This window comes from Crocodylus porosus, unplaced genomic scaffold (assembly GCF_001723895.1).
Source record: "Crocodylus porosus isolate Cpor-Errol unplaced genomic scaffold, CroPor_comp1, whole genome shotgun sequence".
Taxonomy (NCBI): domain Eukaryota; kingdom Metazoa; phylum Chordata; order Crocodylia; family Crocodylidae; genus Crocodylus; species Crocodylus porosus.
In genome coordinates this window covers 23120865-23138945 of record NW_017728948.1, presented here as the reverse complement: position 1 = coordinate 23138945, position 18081 = coordinate 23120865, and the positions used below count along the sequence as shown (strand labels likewise).

The following is an 18081-nucleotide window of genomic DNA, read 5'->3' as shown; positions in this document are numbered from 1 at the left end:
TGAACACCTTCAAGAGTAAATTGGATGCTTATCTTGCTGGGATCCTATGACCCCAGCTGACTTCCTGCCCTTTGGGCAGGGGGTTGGAGTCGATGATCTCCCGAGGTCCCTTCCAGCCCTGATGTCTATGAAATCTTACTTTATTTCAAAGCCTGCTTTTCTCATGGTTCGGATACCTCTAGCTATTGACAGCTTTTCTTTCAACAATACAGTAGTTTACATACATTCCATATGATTAACTTTGCTATCCATTTGATACTTTCTCTCACCATCATATACTCTAAAAGCTGCTTGTAAGCCCTGTGCTTTTGCTTGCCACTTACAGACATCTTGATCTAAGTCCTCCATGTGTTGCTGTAAGTTTTTTACAGTCTATTCTAATTCAATGATATGGCTCACAGCTTTCCAAATATTATCTTGCAATACACTGATCTTACCTCTGAGTCTGGCAATCTTTTCATCTTTCTCTGTTCCTAGTTTGTTTAGCTCACTTTCCTTTTGCTTCTCTGTCCAATCCACCAAATTCTGTAGAGTAGTATTCTTTTGGCATTTGAGCTTTGCCTTAGTGGCTAAAGCCCAGACTCAGGCAAATACCTTTAAGGTACCGGTCTTTTTCCTTTTCTTTTTATTCCTTTTTAACTTACTAACCCATGTACTGCATTACAGAAGGAGTCATATGCAAATTCATTATCCTTGAGGCTAGTTTCATCCCGAAATCAGAAGATTAAAAATGGGCAAGAGCAAAAGTCCTTCTTCAGAACCACTTTTTGGTACCACTCCTTAAATTCCTTCACTGCAGACATTGCCACACCCTCTATACTACTGACTAAGCAATCAGCACTTGCTACCATCCTTGTTTCCTTACTAGTCACACAGTGAACAATAGCCAGGAAATTAGTAGTTAAACACCATAATCAAGCAGACCAATATTAGAAATGAAAACCCTTAACATTCACAATTACTCCTATTAACACACATCAAGGATTAGACAGATTCCACAACAATCCCTATTACAAAGTACCACTCCATGCACAACCAATCAATAATCAAACTATTCTGTGCTTCCACATCACTGACCTTAAAAAAATAAGCAAAACAGTAAGCACAGCACTAAAGAGCACTATGGCACCATCTAGTGAACACCTCACAGTTATCTGCTTGTCAGCCACCAAGGCTAAATACAGATAGTAAAAAATAGAATAGATTCAGTCTTTGCAGGTTAGTGTAGGCTGCAAAGATTGAACCAATAATCAAATGAACAGACATTAACTTTTGATTCAGAAAATGCAGCCACATGCCTGTAGTGACTCAAGCCAGAAGCCAGGGGGCACTATAGCATAACTCTCTGGCTTGTAGCCAGCAGAGACTTTCTGTCTGCTTCCTCTTCCTGCTGCCCCCAAGTTCTCTGTGATCTGCAGTCCAGAATCACAGGAGTAGGACTCTACAGGGTTGCTCATCACTCCTTCTTCCTACTTTCAAGTGCCTCTGGAATTTGGAGTCTGCAGTCACAGCCAGTACTAAGCAAGCAGGGCAGGGCAGCTCTGTACTGGGGGGAGGGCAGTTTAACCCCCATCCCTGGCCCTGGTTTGGTGGGGCGTTGCAATGAGTCAGCCAGTAAGGCGAGTGAGTCACCCTCACTGCTCCAGCTAGGGAGCAGAGGGGCAGGGCCAGACCTGCTCTCTGGAGCAGACAGCCCAGCCCAGCCCAGGGGTGCAAAATGCTGGGGGACACTGCTTTAACAAGAACCAGGAAGGGGTCTGGGACAGAAGTTTTATAAACTGGCTTGGCCTAAATCCATTAAGTCTGATACTATATTGAACCAGGTTTATCTTAGCCAGATTCAGCTATTTTAAAACTGGTTTATATACACTGAATTCTATTCTGTTACAGGTTTAAACCAATTTCTGATCACTTAAACCAGTTTAAGTAACTTCTCTACCTAGCCTAACTGACAGGTTGATTTACATTTAAAAGCAACACAAACTGACATGGAAACACAGAAGGGTTTTGTTAGTGCACAATTAACAAAACTAATGGTAAATTAGCCCCTTCACTCCCACCCAAGGACACCAAACTGAAGCCAGGAGAAAATTACAAGGACCAAAAAGCAACTCCAGGTAAAGAAACTATAGTGGATGGGAAGACAACATGAGAGGCCCAGGCTGACTAAGCTACTGCTGAAGTATGTGGCCCAGCCTGATTTATAGGGGTCAATACACAGGGACACCAAAATTAAAGTTAAACACATTAAACAGTTTATTATAACACAAATAACTATATACAATAATTACAGACAAAACAATAACACAGGGAACATGAGGAAGATTAGGTACATGCAGGGCTATACATTACTTATCCTACTATAGAGGAGAAGTTATTTATAATGCAACAATGGGGTTGAAAATATTTTAAAATTAAATTTCTAAATAAACCTACAAAAGTAGGATTTTTTGTTTCTATCTGAAGTGGTATAAATCAAACATGTAATGATCTGTATCAAAATAATGGGTTGCTTTTTTTTTTTAGCTTAAATCACTGCACCACTCATGAATAATGCAGTTAGGGTGAACTTGTGAAAAGATGAAAAGGACTCCCATATTTTTAACACACTCTTATGCATATAATGTTGGAGAAGCTGTGTAAAAGGATACATAATAAACATTTCCATGAAAATTATCTAGTTAAGTGGTTCTCAGTCTTTTAAACCTCAGGGCATCCTCCTTTAAGTTTTCTAAATGTTATGGCACCCCTGTTCAGAAACAGAGCAACAGTCTAAATTCAGAAAATATTTTGCCAGCAACCAGCCCTGCAGCCCCTCTCACAGCTCTTAGAAGAGTGGAAGGAGTAAAGAGGACAAGAAGGGCTACAAAATGCAGCTCAGACCCCACATCCACCCGTCCACCTGCAGCACAGCACACTGCTGGAAGCATGGAGGTAACTGGCAGGGGGAGGCAATAGTGGTGTCAGTCCCCAGAGGAAAAGCCTCAGGCATTGCTAAGTAGCTGGGGCAGGTGCAGGGTGCCAGGTTGGGGAAGGAGAACTTTTACTTCCTCACACAGGGGCCAGATGATGTGGCATCCCTAATGGGATCTCATGGTACCCTGGCTGAGAATTACCTATCTAGCATGTCTGCACACTGTAAGAAGTCAACAGACTGCAGTGTTTAAAAGTTATTTTCCAAATAGTCCAGTTTATCCTTGCAGGAGTTTGGGGGAGGGGGTGATTGCGGGGGTGAAGAGGCTATATTTTCCTTTCCAGTACATCTTCTTTTTGTTTATTAGGAATTTTCTGCATCATTGTATCCTTTCAACTGTACCTAGATCTAATGTTACCTGGGAAACAGTGTAGTCTGAACTGGCAGTTGGGCTCTGTTTTCAGCTCTGCAGCTAACTTACTGGGTTAGTTTTGGGTAAGTCACTGTTTTCTGCAGTTTGGAATATCTTCTTTTCCATCTCAGATACTGGTATGGGTCCCATTACTGAGGTATCTGAGCAGCTCATATTCCTTAACGGCATTATTTTTATAACTCCTATGTGATGTAAAGAAGTGTGTCTATTTTACAGATATGGTACTAAAGATACAAAAAGTTTGCTGCCATCACACAGATAGTCTGTGGTAGATCAGGGAATTGAGGCCAGGTTTTTTGTGGTCAAAATTAGCCTGCTACCACTGGAATATCCTTCCTAAAAAAAATAACCTACTTCACATTTATTGTGATGTAAAAGCACCTATCTATGGTGGCCAAGGTTGCCTTTTTTCCTATCTTCCTTGGCTGGAAGGGTGTAGCATTTTCTTTTGGATGTGTTATGTCATGATTAAAATATTGTCAAATGATTTGCATAGGCTTTTGCCTGTTGTCTGTTTGAAAAACATTAAACTAATTTAAGCAGAGTTTGCTTGTGCTTAAAACTATTCTAATACCTCATTATGCAATGATTACCATAAACCCTTATGTGCATCCTTCTTTTTCTCTGCTCCTTTCTCAGTTTTGAATTGACTATACAGATGTCCCAATGTGGGAGCAGGATAAACGTGTAGCTATGTCAAACTGACTGATGTTAATATTCCAAAGTCTGCCCCCTCTCTTTACTCTTTACTGATTTAGTTTTCTAGATTTCCTTACGTAGAAAGAAAGTAAGGAGGTAGAGAGAATCTAAAACATTTAGCTTCAATAAAAATGTCTAAGTGAAATATGTCCTTCAGTTCTAAAGTTGGCCTTTAGAATACAAGTTAAATGACAAGTTACACTGACTTAAATTGTCCTAGGTTTCCTTCTTTACCTGCACTTATATATGTGTTAGTGCCTCATTGGAGAAAACTTTCAGCAGGATCTATATATTTCTTGTGCTAAAATTAAGAGTGATGGGGCCAGATCTTTCCACCTGTTAGATGTTTGGTTATGATCCAATTCCAAATGTTATGATAACTCAAGGGATCTTTGGACAGCTTAGGAATCTGTTTAATACTGGGAATATACTCTGTGTCTGTATCAGATGACAAACTCTATTTTGAATGTGGGACTTACCTGACTTCCTCTTGTCTGTTTTTTTTCTTTGTTGGACTCCATCTGAAGGGTGGTTAAGCAGAGCTTAAGTATGTATTCATTAAACTTGGATCATTCTTGATTAACATGGAAGCCCCTTGGACAAAGAATTGCTTACTATGAAGAATATAATGTCTAAATAATGGACCACCTGATAGGGGCTTTGATCACCTGATGAGACTTATCAGATTTCCTGATGTAGGAGACTAAGAAGTATAAAAGAGAGGTTCTCTAAAATGGTTCCACTAAATGGTTGTGGGTGTAACACTCAAGCAACTAAGTCTACTTCCAATAGGGTATGTCCATAAAAAATGACCTGTAAAACCAGACTGCCTACAAAGTGGTGCTCTGGGAAAGAATAATCATAGACCACTGGAGTAAATTGGTGAAAGTACTGGCATTCAGAGTTTCCATTTCTGTGGAGGAGTAATGGACTGGTTTTCCTAGAGAAGCCACCTCGGACCTGGGGGGTGGGGGGTAAAGGGGGAAGAGCTTAAAAAAGGAGGTCCAGTCTGGCAGGACTCCAGTAGCTTAGTGAATGCTCAGCTGAGAGTGATAACAGAGCGGTGATAGAGGATCTGTTATCATTTATACATTCTTACAGGCTTTGGTTAATTGTTTTTCTGGCTACAGTCCTTTCTCCCGGACTCAACATGCACATTTAAAATCAAATTTCATGCAGCTACTAATAGCTGGTTGCTATTTTCCCCTCTTCCTTGTTACATGGTTTGGTTCCTGATGTTTGTTGGCTCTGGCTGCAGATGGGATACTGAGCAGGGTGAGACAGTGCTCTGAAGTAGGACCTAAAATTCTCTGAGGTGCCCATTTTGCTCTTGTACTCAGGGGCATAAGACATCCAGACTTGGGGACTGAAAGGAGCTCTTCCCCAGGCTGGACTGACAGCAGTTGGCCTGTGGGCTTTTGTCTTTTTCTGATTCATAGTTTCATAGTTGGTAGGTTCAGAAGAGACCTAAGCAGATCATCTAGTCCAACCCCCTGCCATGACAGGAAAGAATGCTGGGGTCAAATGACCCCAGCTAGGTGGCTGTCTAGCTTCCTTTTGAAGACCCCCATGCCCATGCCTTGCATTTGAAAAGTGTCCTTTCATGCTACTGACCAAAACCACATCACACTTTCCCTGAGGCAGGTATCATACTCCTCCGCTCCTCAATGCCTTCTGCAGAGTTGCTTCCTGAAACCAGAGGCCCTCCCACAATCCTTCAGGGATTGCTGGTGTTGGCAGTCACAAAAGCAGTCTCAACATACCCTTAAAATCTCAGCTACTCTGGTTAGTGACAACAATCAGACCATTGTACTGGTTACTCCTGTCACCGCTGTAGGGCCAGCTGAGCTCCTGGACAATGCACAGGCATGACTGAGTCCATTGCCTGCTTCGTGGTCTCTGAAAGCAGCGGCATATCAGGTTGCCTGTGCACGTGCTCCGACACATTCCAGTTACAATGCTGCAACATCGCTGCAGTGTCACATGTATTAAGCCCCTGCACATCCGAAAATGGCTGTGATGTGGTTTAACTAAACCTGCTCAAACAAAGTGCAACAAACCATTCCACAGCCACTTCCAAACATGAAGGGGCCTAATACACATGGCGCTGCGGCATTTTAATTAGAGCGGGTGGCCAGAAACCGCTCTAAGTAAAATGCTCCTCCTCCTTCTCCTGCCCAATCCCTACCTTTGAGCATGTGTATAGGTAGTCTTAGAGTCTAGGAAACACAGCTTGACTCCCAAATCCAAGCCCTGGACTGGTAGTTAGAAAAAAGTCAACTTTTTTTTTGGAAACTAAATAAATCTGGCACTAACTCACAGCCCATCTCCAGAGCAGTATTTGGATTCAGGGCAAGTGCAGGCTGAGCTCCAGTTCATAGGTGCTCAGTCAACACTTCGTAGTGGTGATGTAGCATCCCCATGTATTTATCGGTGCTGCAGCATTATGAAGAGGATGCAACTCCTTCTCTGTAGTGATGTAGTTCTTTTTCTCTGTAGTGTGACTGCAGTCAGGTGGATCTCTGTTATTCTAATACTTAACACTTAAATGATGCTCATCTGGGGACATTATTATTGTTCTTAGCTCTAGTATGGCTAGGAGAAGGTTTAAAAGGAATATATAAAAATGTAAGTATTAACACTTATTTGAATATACTTAGTAAGTCCGCTCGCTCCCCTGAGGTAGGTGATTCATAGAGCTTGGTTTGTGTGCTGAGATTATCTGCTGTATTTCACTTCATTCCCTGCCATCCAGGGGCCTTGTAGAGAATGGGCCTGTGATGCTTATTTTTTTCAAAGAATGAAGTAAATGTAAGTGGAAATGTTAGGTTTATTATACAGAATGTGTGTGATACTGAATGACCTGTGATATTCAGGAGGGCAAACTAGATCCTGGAGGGGTCCCTGTCACCTTTACTTTCTGTTATACACTGCCAGTTATACACTGCATTCTTGGATATTAGGGCTGTGCTCTGAAGGGCTGAGCTTCCCAAATGGAAAGTCAGTGTAAAGCACTCTGAAGATCTACTTGCTGTCATGAATAGCTGGATGTCATTGGAATAGGAGTTGGAACCCAGATATCCCCCCTCAGAAATGAGTGTCCTACTGACTAGACTACAAAGTTATGCTCACTGCCCCCACTCCTTTCCCTTACACAGTGAAGACTGAAGTGTTTCATGCGAAGTTTCAGCAGCAAGGAATAAGAGAACTTCTCAAACGCCTACAGCCTGGAGCCTCCTGGAACCCACATAAAATGAGCCATCATCATCACTGCCTCCTCTTGTACCCTTCAGGAGATACAAACAGAGGAATACTAGTTTATAGACCACCATTTTCAAAACTAAGACATTTCTGGGTATAACTTCTGGACATATCAGAAAATGTTAATATTTAAGAGAGAGATGCCCAGGGACTCTAGGCTCCCCTGAGGTAGGTGAATTAGGTAACACAAGTGGAAGTTAGTGGATCCTTTTGTTAATCTCATCCTGAGTGCCTGCTTTCCAGCCCTAACATCTGGTTTAGTTATATTTCCCATTCTTGGGTCTGATCTTTAATCTTTGGCCTGGATCTCATTTAGGGCCTAATTCCTCAAACCTCATTCCATCAAAACTTCCAGTGACGTTAGTTTGAATTTAGACTGTGGCCCTTGGGCAGCAGTCTCCTTGAGGTATTTTATTTTTCTGTCTGCTTGTAAATCACTATGAATGCCTACTTATATACATATCATGTATACTTATATACATATCAGCAATAAACCCTTTCCAAATGCCTGCTCAAAAATAAAATGCATCAACCTCCAGAAAAGCTGAGGAAGAATTTATTTCCTTCAAAGTGAAGGATACCAAAAAGTCTATTTTTAAAAGAGTGATAGTCATATTACTGTTGGCAAAGAACAAGTTCCCTTGCCAACCATACCATTATCTCAGCTGGGTTAAATGCTAGAAAAATCTCGTTAGATACATTGCTAGTCTCCACAAGGGTGCTAGACATGTAATATTTTAGAGGGCAAGGACACTTTAGTTGCAATAGCCTCATTGCACAGAGGAAATGGCAATGCCTGATCTTGATGATATTTCAAACACTGGATATGTCAGAGGTTATGGTCACACCAGCGCATGTCACCATAAGCAATGGTGCTGCAGTACAAAGCATACACAGCAAGGGAAGAAACATAAAACAATCCATAAACGCTATGTGATAAACAAGGAAAGCTAAATAATTTCAGAAGGTAAGATTAAAATCAATACAATGGCCTTGTGTAACATTAAGGGAACACTTGATTTAATTTTGTGGGTCTCTGTTTCTTAGGGCTGCAGTACTAAACTGACTATTACTGTTTTGTTTTGATAGGGCTACTGTTTGACATGTCTTGGAGGCATGCATATGAGATGCTTACTGTGGAGCTGCCTAATTAGCTCCACACTAAAGTGTCACTGTTTATACATGTGGAGCTATTAAGCTGGAGTAAACTAATTAACTCTGCTGTAGGTTAGTACTGCCCGACACAAGTACTACCTTATGCCATTTACCCCTCCACATTGCACATGTAGATGGTGCCTGGGGCTGGCTGGTGCACGAGGGTGTGCTAGAATTTATTGCATCAAATTAATTTCAAATCGAGACGTGCCCCTTATCCTAAACATTGACTTCTGCTATTTGGACTATATATCAGAAAAAATGTTCCTTTCACCCTTTTCTTGCACCACTGACATGGGTCACTCATCACATCAGGAACACTGCTTCTGGAAGCAAAGGACTATAGCCTGTATGACTTGCCACATTTAAAGCAAGGGGTTTATTGTAGAAGAGTGTGCACAATGATAACATTGTTTTCTCTTAAAGGAGGCCCAAAAGAGGAACCTTCCACTTCATCTGTGTTTTGCAACTGAAGTTGAGAATATTAATTACATAAATTATTGGGGCTGTGTTTTTAATCACTTATGTGGAGTATGAACAAACTAAGTTAAACCAAAAGGAAGAAATGCCCCATTTACTATGTTATTTCTTGAAGAAGTCCAATTTGTATTTAAATCCCCCTATAATAAATAAATTATTCTAGTCACTGAGAGCAAAGATAATTATTTAAAAAAAAAAAGACAATTAAGGTTTAAGCGGGTAATAATAAACTTCCTTCCCACAACTAAAAATACATGCTTAATCTTGGGTTTTACAAAAATAATCCCACTCATTAAAGTGATGCATTTCAAGATCAACCATAGTGCAGTTTAATAATATTCTCTATCCCTATTGTAATGTGCCTGGAGTTAGCTACATCTTCAGCTATTTAAATCTGGGATTGGTCTCAGTGACTCAGATATTTATCCAAGTCATGTTGGTATATGTCTGGAGGAAATCAGTTAAAGCTAAGAAGACTGATTCTCCTATTCCTTTATTTTTGGTGTTATAATTCGCTTTGACATGCTCCTGAGTTATACTGAAAAGATGGATTTGAAGATCCTGGTCTCTGGTGGTACAAGTCTTTCCATTTACATGAAGCACCTATGCAGTGACTTTCAGGAATAGGGCCTAATTCTTTAGAAAACAATACAGACTGTGGCTTTGCTAACAGAGATGACCTATTCTTCAGTCACCCACGGAGCCAACATGGAGCAACAGACCCCATGAAGTTGATAGTATCAAGCTTGGGAAACAGTATCTTCTCAGCAGCTGGCCCTTGATAAATTAACTTTCTTCTAAAAACTAGGATGACCCTCATTCAGTATGACATATGAGACTCTCATGCCTTTGATAAGTCTTCTAGCAATAGCAGTTGTATCCTGTGGTTGAATTTGTTATGCAACCTTCTCTTTTCTGCCCAGCCCACAGCAGATATGATTGTGCTACAGCTCCCAACTAGCATGCTTACTTGCTTAGTTCTAACAGCATATTCACCTGGTTTCAACACTAAAGATCTTGGGCTTATTTCTTAGTAATTAGCAAGAAGACAGCTGTTTATATTAGCAATGTTGACCAATAATGCTTCATTGAAGATATTACAAGCAAGTAAAAATAAACTAATCCTTAAATATATTGCAGACGTTAAGGGGTGCTTAAAGGTGTTTAATACACCCAGTCTATGGGGGGTGGGGAAGTTTGAGGGGCTAAAAATAGCTGATCAGAGCTGGTGGGGTAAGAAGAGTGCAGCACCAGAGCTGAGGTGAGTAGCTGGGCTTTCCCAGGCCCAGGGTTGTGCTTCCATGTATACAGGCATTTGATTAATCTGTTCCTGATCTAAACTAGTTCACCTTCCTGGATGAACTAACCTAGATTGGGCCTGCCATTTTTTGCTTGATTGAACCACTCTGTTCATCCACTGTGAACACCTGCACAGATGGGCATTTAGATTAACCTAACCCTAGTTAGGTCAATCTAAATGTAACATTTTTACATAACTCTAATAGATTGAGTGAAACATACTACAGACATTGTTACAAGGGAGAAAACAAGGTTTCAGTCCTCTGTTGACTTGTTATATGTCATTCTTGCAACATGTAACTTTCCCACTTAGTTTGATATCATACATATTTTTACAGGTAAGTAAAATATGTACCCATTTCCCACCTCTTCCTCCCCACTTTCCCCATCCCCTTGTTCCCTTCCCTCTGTGATGTGAGAGAGTTGCACTTTATTGCTGGTCTAGTAAATTTTCACAGTTTTTTAAAGGTGGTATGCATAATCTTGCATAATCACAGTTATCACTATGATTAACACATAAACACACACACACACACACACACACACACACAGACACACACACTGCTACACTTTAGAATTGTATCATTTTTGTCTTAATGGCCTTGTATCGTATTTGCTCAGACTACTAGTAAAAAGATGCTTTGTTTCCCCCCCAAAAACTACCCAGCCTTCTGACTTGAGGTTTGAAGGTCATGCCTCATGTTTGTGCAAAAGCATTGCTAATACAGTTTCTGAAAGCCAAAATTTACTCTCACTCACCTCCAGGCAGTCATTGTACTTTGCAGTACAAATCCTTCTGTCATTTCTGCTGGTATATATCTGGAATAAATCTTGATAATGGAGATGGAGGTTGCTTGCTGGAGTGAGAAGAGGGAGGGTTTTAGCAGTGGATGAGCACATTAAGTACACGTGTAGCCATACTTCCTTGTGAAACTTCTAATTTGCTGGTGGTTACTATTATTTGAGAATTACCTTTTGTTACTAAGCAGGACTCTAGGGGAAGAGAGTCATTTTCTTTTGAAAATGTGTGTTTGTTGGGTCCACGTGTGGTCAAATCCTTTTTTTTAAATCAGATTTTGAACTTCCATTGTTTCGCCCATCTGATGGTCATGCAAGAAAGTGCCCTTGTGGGGTTAGCAGTAAGTCGTGTTTAATTAAATAGGTTCTGGGGCTCTGTAACGCAGATTCTGCTGGGGTGGGGACAGAGGTGAGAACTGCAAACCATCTTTGCTGAGGTCAGCTGTTGGAACATTCAAAATGGGCAAGGTTGGCTTTAGGGGAGAAGTTGGTATTTTGGGCAACCACCACCAGCAAAGGCAAGATAAGCATTTGCACCTCTTCTCTCTCAATGAAACTCCATACCTCTTCTGGGTCCTCTCTTTTTCACCAACATTAATTGCTTCTACAACCATTAGCTTAGTAATGCCAATTTTGAGTGTTGATGAAAATCATAATTAGGGGCAAAAATATTGTGATTTAAAACTAAAACTAAAAATAAGCTCCTTTTATTGATCTGAGTCTCCAATTTGGAGTCCCATTTTTCCTTTAAGTTTTTATATAAGATATGATTTTTTTTCCTCAAAGCCAAGATTTTCAGTTCCAACATCTGAGTCTTTAAGAAAAATAGTAAATATGACAAAACATGATAAAATCATAAGTTGCATGCATCTAAATTCATATCTGATCTTGAATCTGGTTCTTACTTTGTGCTTAAACTGTTATTTCTCTCTTTTCTACTTTCTTTTACAGTTAATTTTGACCATTTTCAAATACTTCGGGCTATTGGGAAAGGGAGTTTTGGAAAGGTAAGAATCACCTTATTTTGTACTGATAACTCTTAGCAGCAGATTTTTTTGTATAAATATATTAAGCTCAGTCAATCTGATTAGACTTGTATAGAGATAAGTAAGTTTGCAGTATCCCTGCTTTTTAAAGAATTTAGATTACAATCATGTTACTTGTAACTGGCTGTACATTAAATGTAATTACTCTAACTACAGTGCTTTCATTTAAGTGAATTGCATAAATTGTATTATTATAATTAAATCTCCTCTGTAGGACTTAACAGGAGTAAATATAAAAAGATCAGCCCCCAAATATCAGCCCTTCCCCCTCACCAAAGAAAAAAATGTGGAAGCCAACTGCTCAGTTAGGTTGGTTAGACAGGGATTATCTTGTTTTGAAATCTCCTGGTTTGTTTATCCATTTTTATTACTGAACTATTCTAAAGTTATTTTTACATAGAGTCCAATACACTGAAGTTCTACAAGCCAAAATATACCACAGTTAGGATGACTGAATAAATGCTTGTTCAAATCAATGAGCATGCATTAAAATGAGGAAGATTAATGACCCATTTATACACCAGTGAATGACCTTTCTTTGTTACAACAAAGTCTTCAATAATCAACATTTTAAATTTTAATATAGGTAGATGTAAAGCTGCACACTTAGCTGGAATCATATTAAGTAAATGTTCGAGACCACTACTTCAGATAGCACATAACTTGAATAGGAGACCAAGTAATGAGGATAATTGAGGCCTGGATTCAGAGAGTTGCTTAAGTTCCTGCCCTTTGTGTCCAATGGAGTTACTGTTGAATTTATGATCAAACACATAAATAGTAAACGTTTGTAGGATTGGGTCCTTAACCTTGAATACATTATGTCCAGAAGAAGCCTGAAATATTTTACAGTTGATTCTCAAATCACTGGCCCCACGCTCTTGTCCTTATCTAGACCAGTGGTGTTCAACCTTTTTGCCCCATGGGCCAGGTTCCATCCATGGGCTGGATGTGGCTGATGGACCCAATCTGGTGTGTGGGATGGGAGGGGTGTGGGGGGCTCAGTCAGGCCTGGCCACGCAGAGGTGAGATCCAGCATCCAAGGCCTGGCCCTTATCAGATGGAGAAGGGGGTGTGGGTTAGCCCCAATCCAGCAGCACGGGGCTTGAGAACTTGGCAGTGGGGGAAGGGTGGCAGTGTTAATTGCCACTGCTCCCCCACTACCACATTTCCCAGCCCATGTGGAGCCCCATGGGCCACATACCATGGCTCCACAGGCTGTATTTGGCTCTGGGGCTGGAGGTTGAGCACTCTTGATCTTGTTTGCCTGTGTGTAAGTGTAGGAAAGAGCATTCTGTGCATAAGTAAAACCAAGATCATAGATTACTGAGGTTCAGGCAACTTTGGCACAGTGACTGTTTACTGTCACGCAACACTGTGAGAATGGCAGATCAAACAAACCTCATTGTTGATTCCATTGTCTAGAGTGTGGGTTTGAGTCAGGAATAATATTCAGAGGCATGCCCAAATTATCCTAACCACTGGAAACATTCCTACATTTCTCCCTTTTACCTCAAAGCTTCTTCTACCTCAAGAGTGGGCAAAATGCAGCCCGGGGGCAAGATGCAGCCCACGAGGTCATTCTATCTGGCCTGCTGGGCCCCTAAAAAATTTAGAAAATTAATATTTATCTGCCCTGGGCTGCCTATCATGTGGCCCACAATGGTTTGCTAAAACTCACTAAGTGGCCCTCTGCCCAAAATAATTGCCCTCTCCTGTTCTACTTCATCCTGGATATCACTGACTTCCCGAAGTATACCTGTCTCTTCCCATCACCTGTAGCTAGCAAAGGAAGAAGGATAAAGACAACATTATGATCTTTTCAGAGGCTAAGTTGTTGGGTGAAATAAAAAAGAAAACCTTGTTTATTGGACTCTCTTCAGCAGACTTTTGGTAATGAGAATTTGCTTTGGGTTCAGCTGGCTGCAGTACTCTGAATTTTTTATCATTTTAATTTACTGTCACAATTCCCTAGAACATATACGGAGCAATATAAAAAAATTATACACACATTTGCTCCCTTTTAACATGAAAATTTAATATTGTCAGTTGTCCATTTAACACTCTAGTCTTTAACACAAGTTGGAACACAACTTCCAGATAATATCTTGTTTCTTTCGAAGAGTGAAAGATGAAAACCCAGAAGAAGTTGGCCTATCTCATACAGGGCCAGCAAGACATATTGAAAATAGCTTCAAAAAAGTCTTTTCTCAGGTAGTCACTCTTCTGCCATCCAGGTATGAACTATCCTGCTGGCAATTTAACCTACCATCATCTTCTAGAACGTCTTGTTGGTAGAAAGCACCAGCAAATGATGCAATCATCTAATCCCTGTGAACAAAGGTGCTTCCATATCTTGGTAAACTGTGCTTTTACCCAATGAATGTCTGTATTTCATGTTGTGCCTTTGGAGCACTGCACTTGTGTAAAGTTCAGCACTTTTTCTTGAACTGTTTTTTCTTTTTTATTATGACTGACATAGAATTCTTTTAAGACACTCTGGCTCTCTCTCATTTCATTTTTCTCATTTAGTTTTTTTAATTAAGGTAGTTGCTACAGCAGCCTTCAGCCTCTGCAGGGTTTTGCCACACGAGGCAGCTCATATGGCAGCCAGGCAGAAACTCAACACAACTCAACTACTTTTGTACATGGAGCTCCTTGGCAGTCCCTCTCTTCCACTGGACCTAACTCTTTCAGCAACTCCCCCCACCCACATCCCAGTAGAAGCCTTAAGGAAACATTTTTTCACCATTTTTAATTTTTTTTTTTTGGCATCCTGTGTTGTTATTGCCATTGTTTGGGGTTTGTTTGTTTGTTGCCAGTTAATTTTCAGTATTTAGATCACTAGTGTTTATATAAGAATTCATAGACTATCTAGCCCCTTGTCTTGCTAACATGGTCACCAGATCTTCAAATGAATCTCTCTCAACATGCCCCATTCTCTTTGAAGTGCAATATTTTATTAAGTTAAACCAGGCAGATCAATTCTTGTAGCTAAAGTAGTATTTTCTATTAATGGAAAGTGAAGATATATTTCATTGTCTGTGAGCAGGGTACAGAAGGGCAATGAAGAAAGGGAAAATAAGAAATAAAATATTTTTTGTGAAGTAAAGAGGATTACTTACCCTTGTGTTGGAAATGGGCCCACTGCCAGCTGAAACTGCACATTAGTCACAGATAGGCTCAAGTATTGAGTATTCCAAGTTTGGATCCTGATTTGGCCTTCCAGTTCAGTGTGTGTCTGGATTTAGTGGAAAAAATCCCATGGGCTTTTCTCTAACTTGCTCCAGGGCTTTACGTAGCTCACTTTCTGTGCCTCATCTGTACCGGCACCAATGTTCCTAACTTTTCACCATGTTATTTGAAATATTTAGGGCATTTTATGAATTCAAGTATGGTACTATTTCCAGTAATACTAAAATTGGTCAGACATTCAGTACCATATTCCATATTTGTTCTAAGGAAATCTAGAAGAGAATACATTAAAAGAATAAATAGATAATTACATTCCTAATATTAGAACAGATCATTGTTGTTTTATGCCATGACAAGTAGATTGCATTCTTGCACATAGTCTAGCTAGATTCTTTTTCCTTAATATTTTTGTAAAACAGTATTGTCATCAGACAAATTTAAATCTTTGGAGATCATACAATCAATAAATAAAGTATTGACTAGGAATGAATGCTATAATTTTTATTTAACTTTCATTTAGCTTTACTGGAGATGTAACCCTGTAATTTTAGTCTCACTGTAGCAGGATAATTTGTATTCAGCTGTAGCATCTAGTTTCCAGCGATATTATTGTACCAATCTTTTTCAAGTTTTCTGTTCATCTTGGCAGGTATATTGAACAATCTGACCTTCTTAAATTATATTTGAATTATAATTTGAATGTATTAACACTTCCTACTATGATTCTTCTAAGATGCAGGGACAGGATTTGGTCTTGATTCTCATCTGGCAATATACATTTGATAGTACCTCAGATGTAAGCAGATACAATGACCTCAAAGTCAAGCCCATAGAACTTATTTAGAGCTTATTTTACTGAACAATGTCCAAAATATTCTGGAGCAATCTGCAGATTTCCCAAAGGAATGCATTGCACTATCATGGAACAGAAATGCTCCTTGACATCATTACCATGCATATTTGATCTTGAATTAATATAAAAGGATACTAAGCCAGATACTTGCTGTTCATATCCTAAAGGAGCAGCTGGGGATTTCCCCATGTCAGGGAAATTTCCTAGTGCCATGTAGCCACAGCTATGACACCTGTTTCCCAGCTTCTGTGAAACTTCCTCAGGTCTCTGACTATGGAAATGAACCATAGACACTGGTGTCTAGGAGCATGGAGTGTGACTGCATTGATCAGGCACAGTCTTGATATACAGGCAGTCCTCAACTTACAATGGTTTGAGTTATAATGTTTTGCACTTACAGCATTTATAAATTGACACCCTGTTTCAACTTTATAACATCAGTTTCGACTTCATAATTCTTGATCCGATGCAACGCCACACCAGCGAACAAGTTGGCTGCGTCACTCATCTCTCTGGAGAACATCTTTCCAAACTCCTGGAGTCTTGTCTAACTTTAAGAAAGAAGACAAGACTCCAGAAAAACCTGCAGCCAAGACTCCTGAGAAGGGGCCTGCGGTGAGGGCGCTGCAGGTCCTCGACCACCTGGGCGACAGTGATCATCGCCTGCTGGAATTCACCATCCAGCGCAAGGTGGCAAAGGCCTGCAGCAAGGCGGCAGCCCTAGATTTCAGGAGGGTGGACTTCAGTGAGCTAAAGAGAATAGTCAGGGAAGCACTGAGGTCCCAGAGGGGAGGGGAGCCAGGTGCCCAAGAAGAGTGGTTGTTCCTTAAGGAGATCCTCCAAGCCCAAAGGGAGGTTATCCCAACATGGAAGGAAGGGAGCAGGAGGGCACAAAAGCCCCCATGGCTCACCAAAAGCATCCGGAAATGTTTTCTAGCTAAAAGGACACCCAGTGAAAGGGAGGGGCCATCACCAGGGAGGATTATACTGCAGTTGCTCGGGGATGCAGGGGGGCAGTCAGGAAGGCCAAGGCGGACATGGAGCTGGGAGTAGCTTCCCGGGTCAAGGACAACAAGAAGTCCTTTTTTAAATATACAGGGGGCAAAAAGAAGGTACCAGGTAACATGGGACCCCTGCAAGACATGCTAGGAAATTTGGTCATCACACCAGACGACAAAGCTAACTTATTTAATGACTTCTTTGCTTCCATTTTCCTGAGCAGGGACCAAACCAGCCCCCCCACCAGGCTCCTCTCAGGGCCCAAGGGAAGTGCAGCTAAGCCAAGGGTCAGGGAGGATCTAGTCAGGGAACTTCTGGAGGTATTTAAATCAGCTGGTCTGGATGATCTCCACCTCAGAGTGCTGAGGGAATTAGCTGAGGTCATTGCAGGACCCATTGCACGGTTTTACGAGCATGTGTGGTGCTCTGGTGTGGTTCCAGAGGACTAGAAGAGGGCCAATGTGGTTCCCATCTTCAAAAAAGGGAGGATGGAGGGCCCAGGAAACTATAGGCCAGTTAGTCTTACTTCAATCCTGGGTAAGCTTTTCGAGAGAATTATTCTGGCACATGTCCATGAGGGCCAGCAGGGGAGATCATGCTTAGGGACAACCAACATGGGTTCATTAGAGGCACGTCCTGTCAGACCAACCTGGTGGCCTTCTATGACCAGGTCACCAAATCCTTAGATGCAGGGGTAGCAGTGGACATAGTCTTTCTGGAGTTTCAGAACCCCTTAGACAGTCTCTCTCACCCCGTTCTCATTAAGAAACTGGGGGACTGTGGTGTCAAAACCCACACAGTCAAATGGGTCGCCAACTGGCTGGAGGGCTGCATCCAGAGAGTGGTGGTGGATGGGTCATTTTCGACCTGGAGGGATATGGGCAGTGGGGTTCCACAGGGCTCGGTCCTCGGGCCCGTGCTGTTCAACATCTTCATCAGTGACTTGGAC

At 41.1% G+C, this 18081-nt stretch overlaps 1 protein-coding gene across 4 annotated transcripts in view; it reads left to right on the top strand.

Moving 5' to 3' along the window:
- The window catches only part of STK32B (serine/threonine kinase 32B), a 315985-nt gene that overhangs the window by 47251 nt on the left and 250653 nt on the right, over positions 1-18081 (top strand). For all 4 annotated transcript variants that reach the window (XM_019553397.1, XM_019553399.1, XM_019553398.1 and 1 more), the window contains exon 2: positions 11991-12046. In XM_019553397.1, the coding sequence (XP_019408942.1) occupies positions 11991-12046 (56 nt within the window). The remainder of the gene's footprint in view (positions 1-11990; positions 12047-18081) is intronic.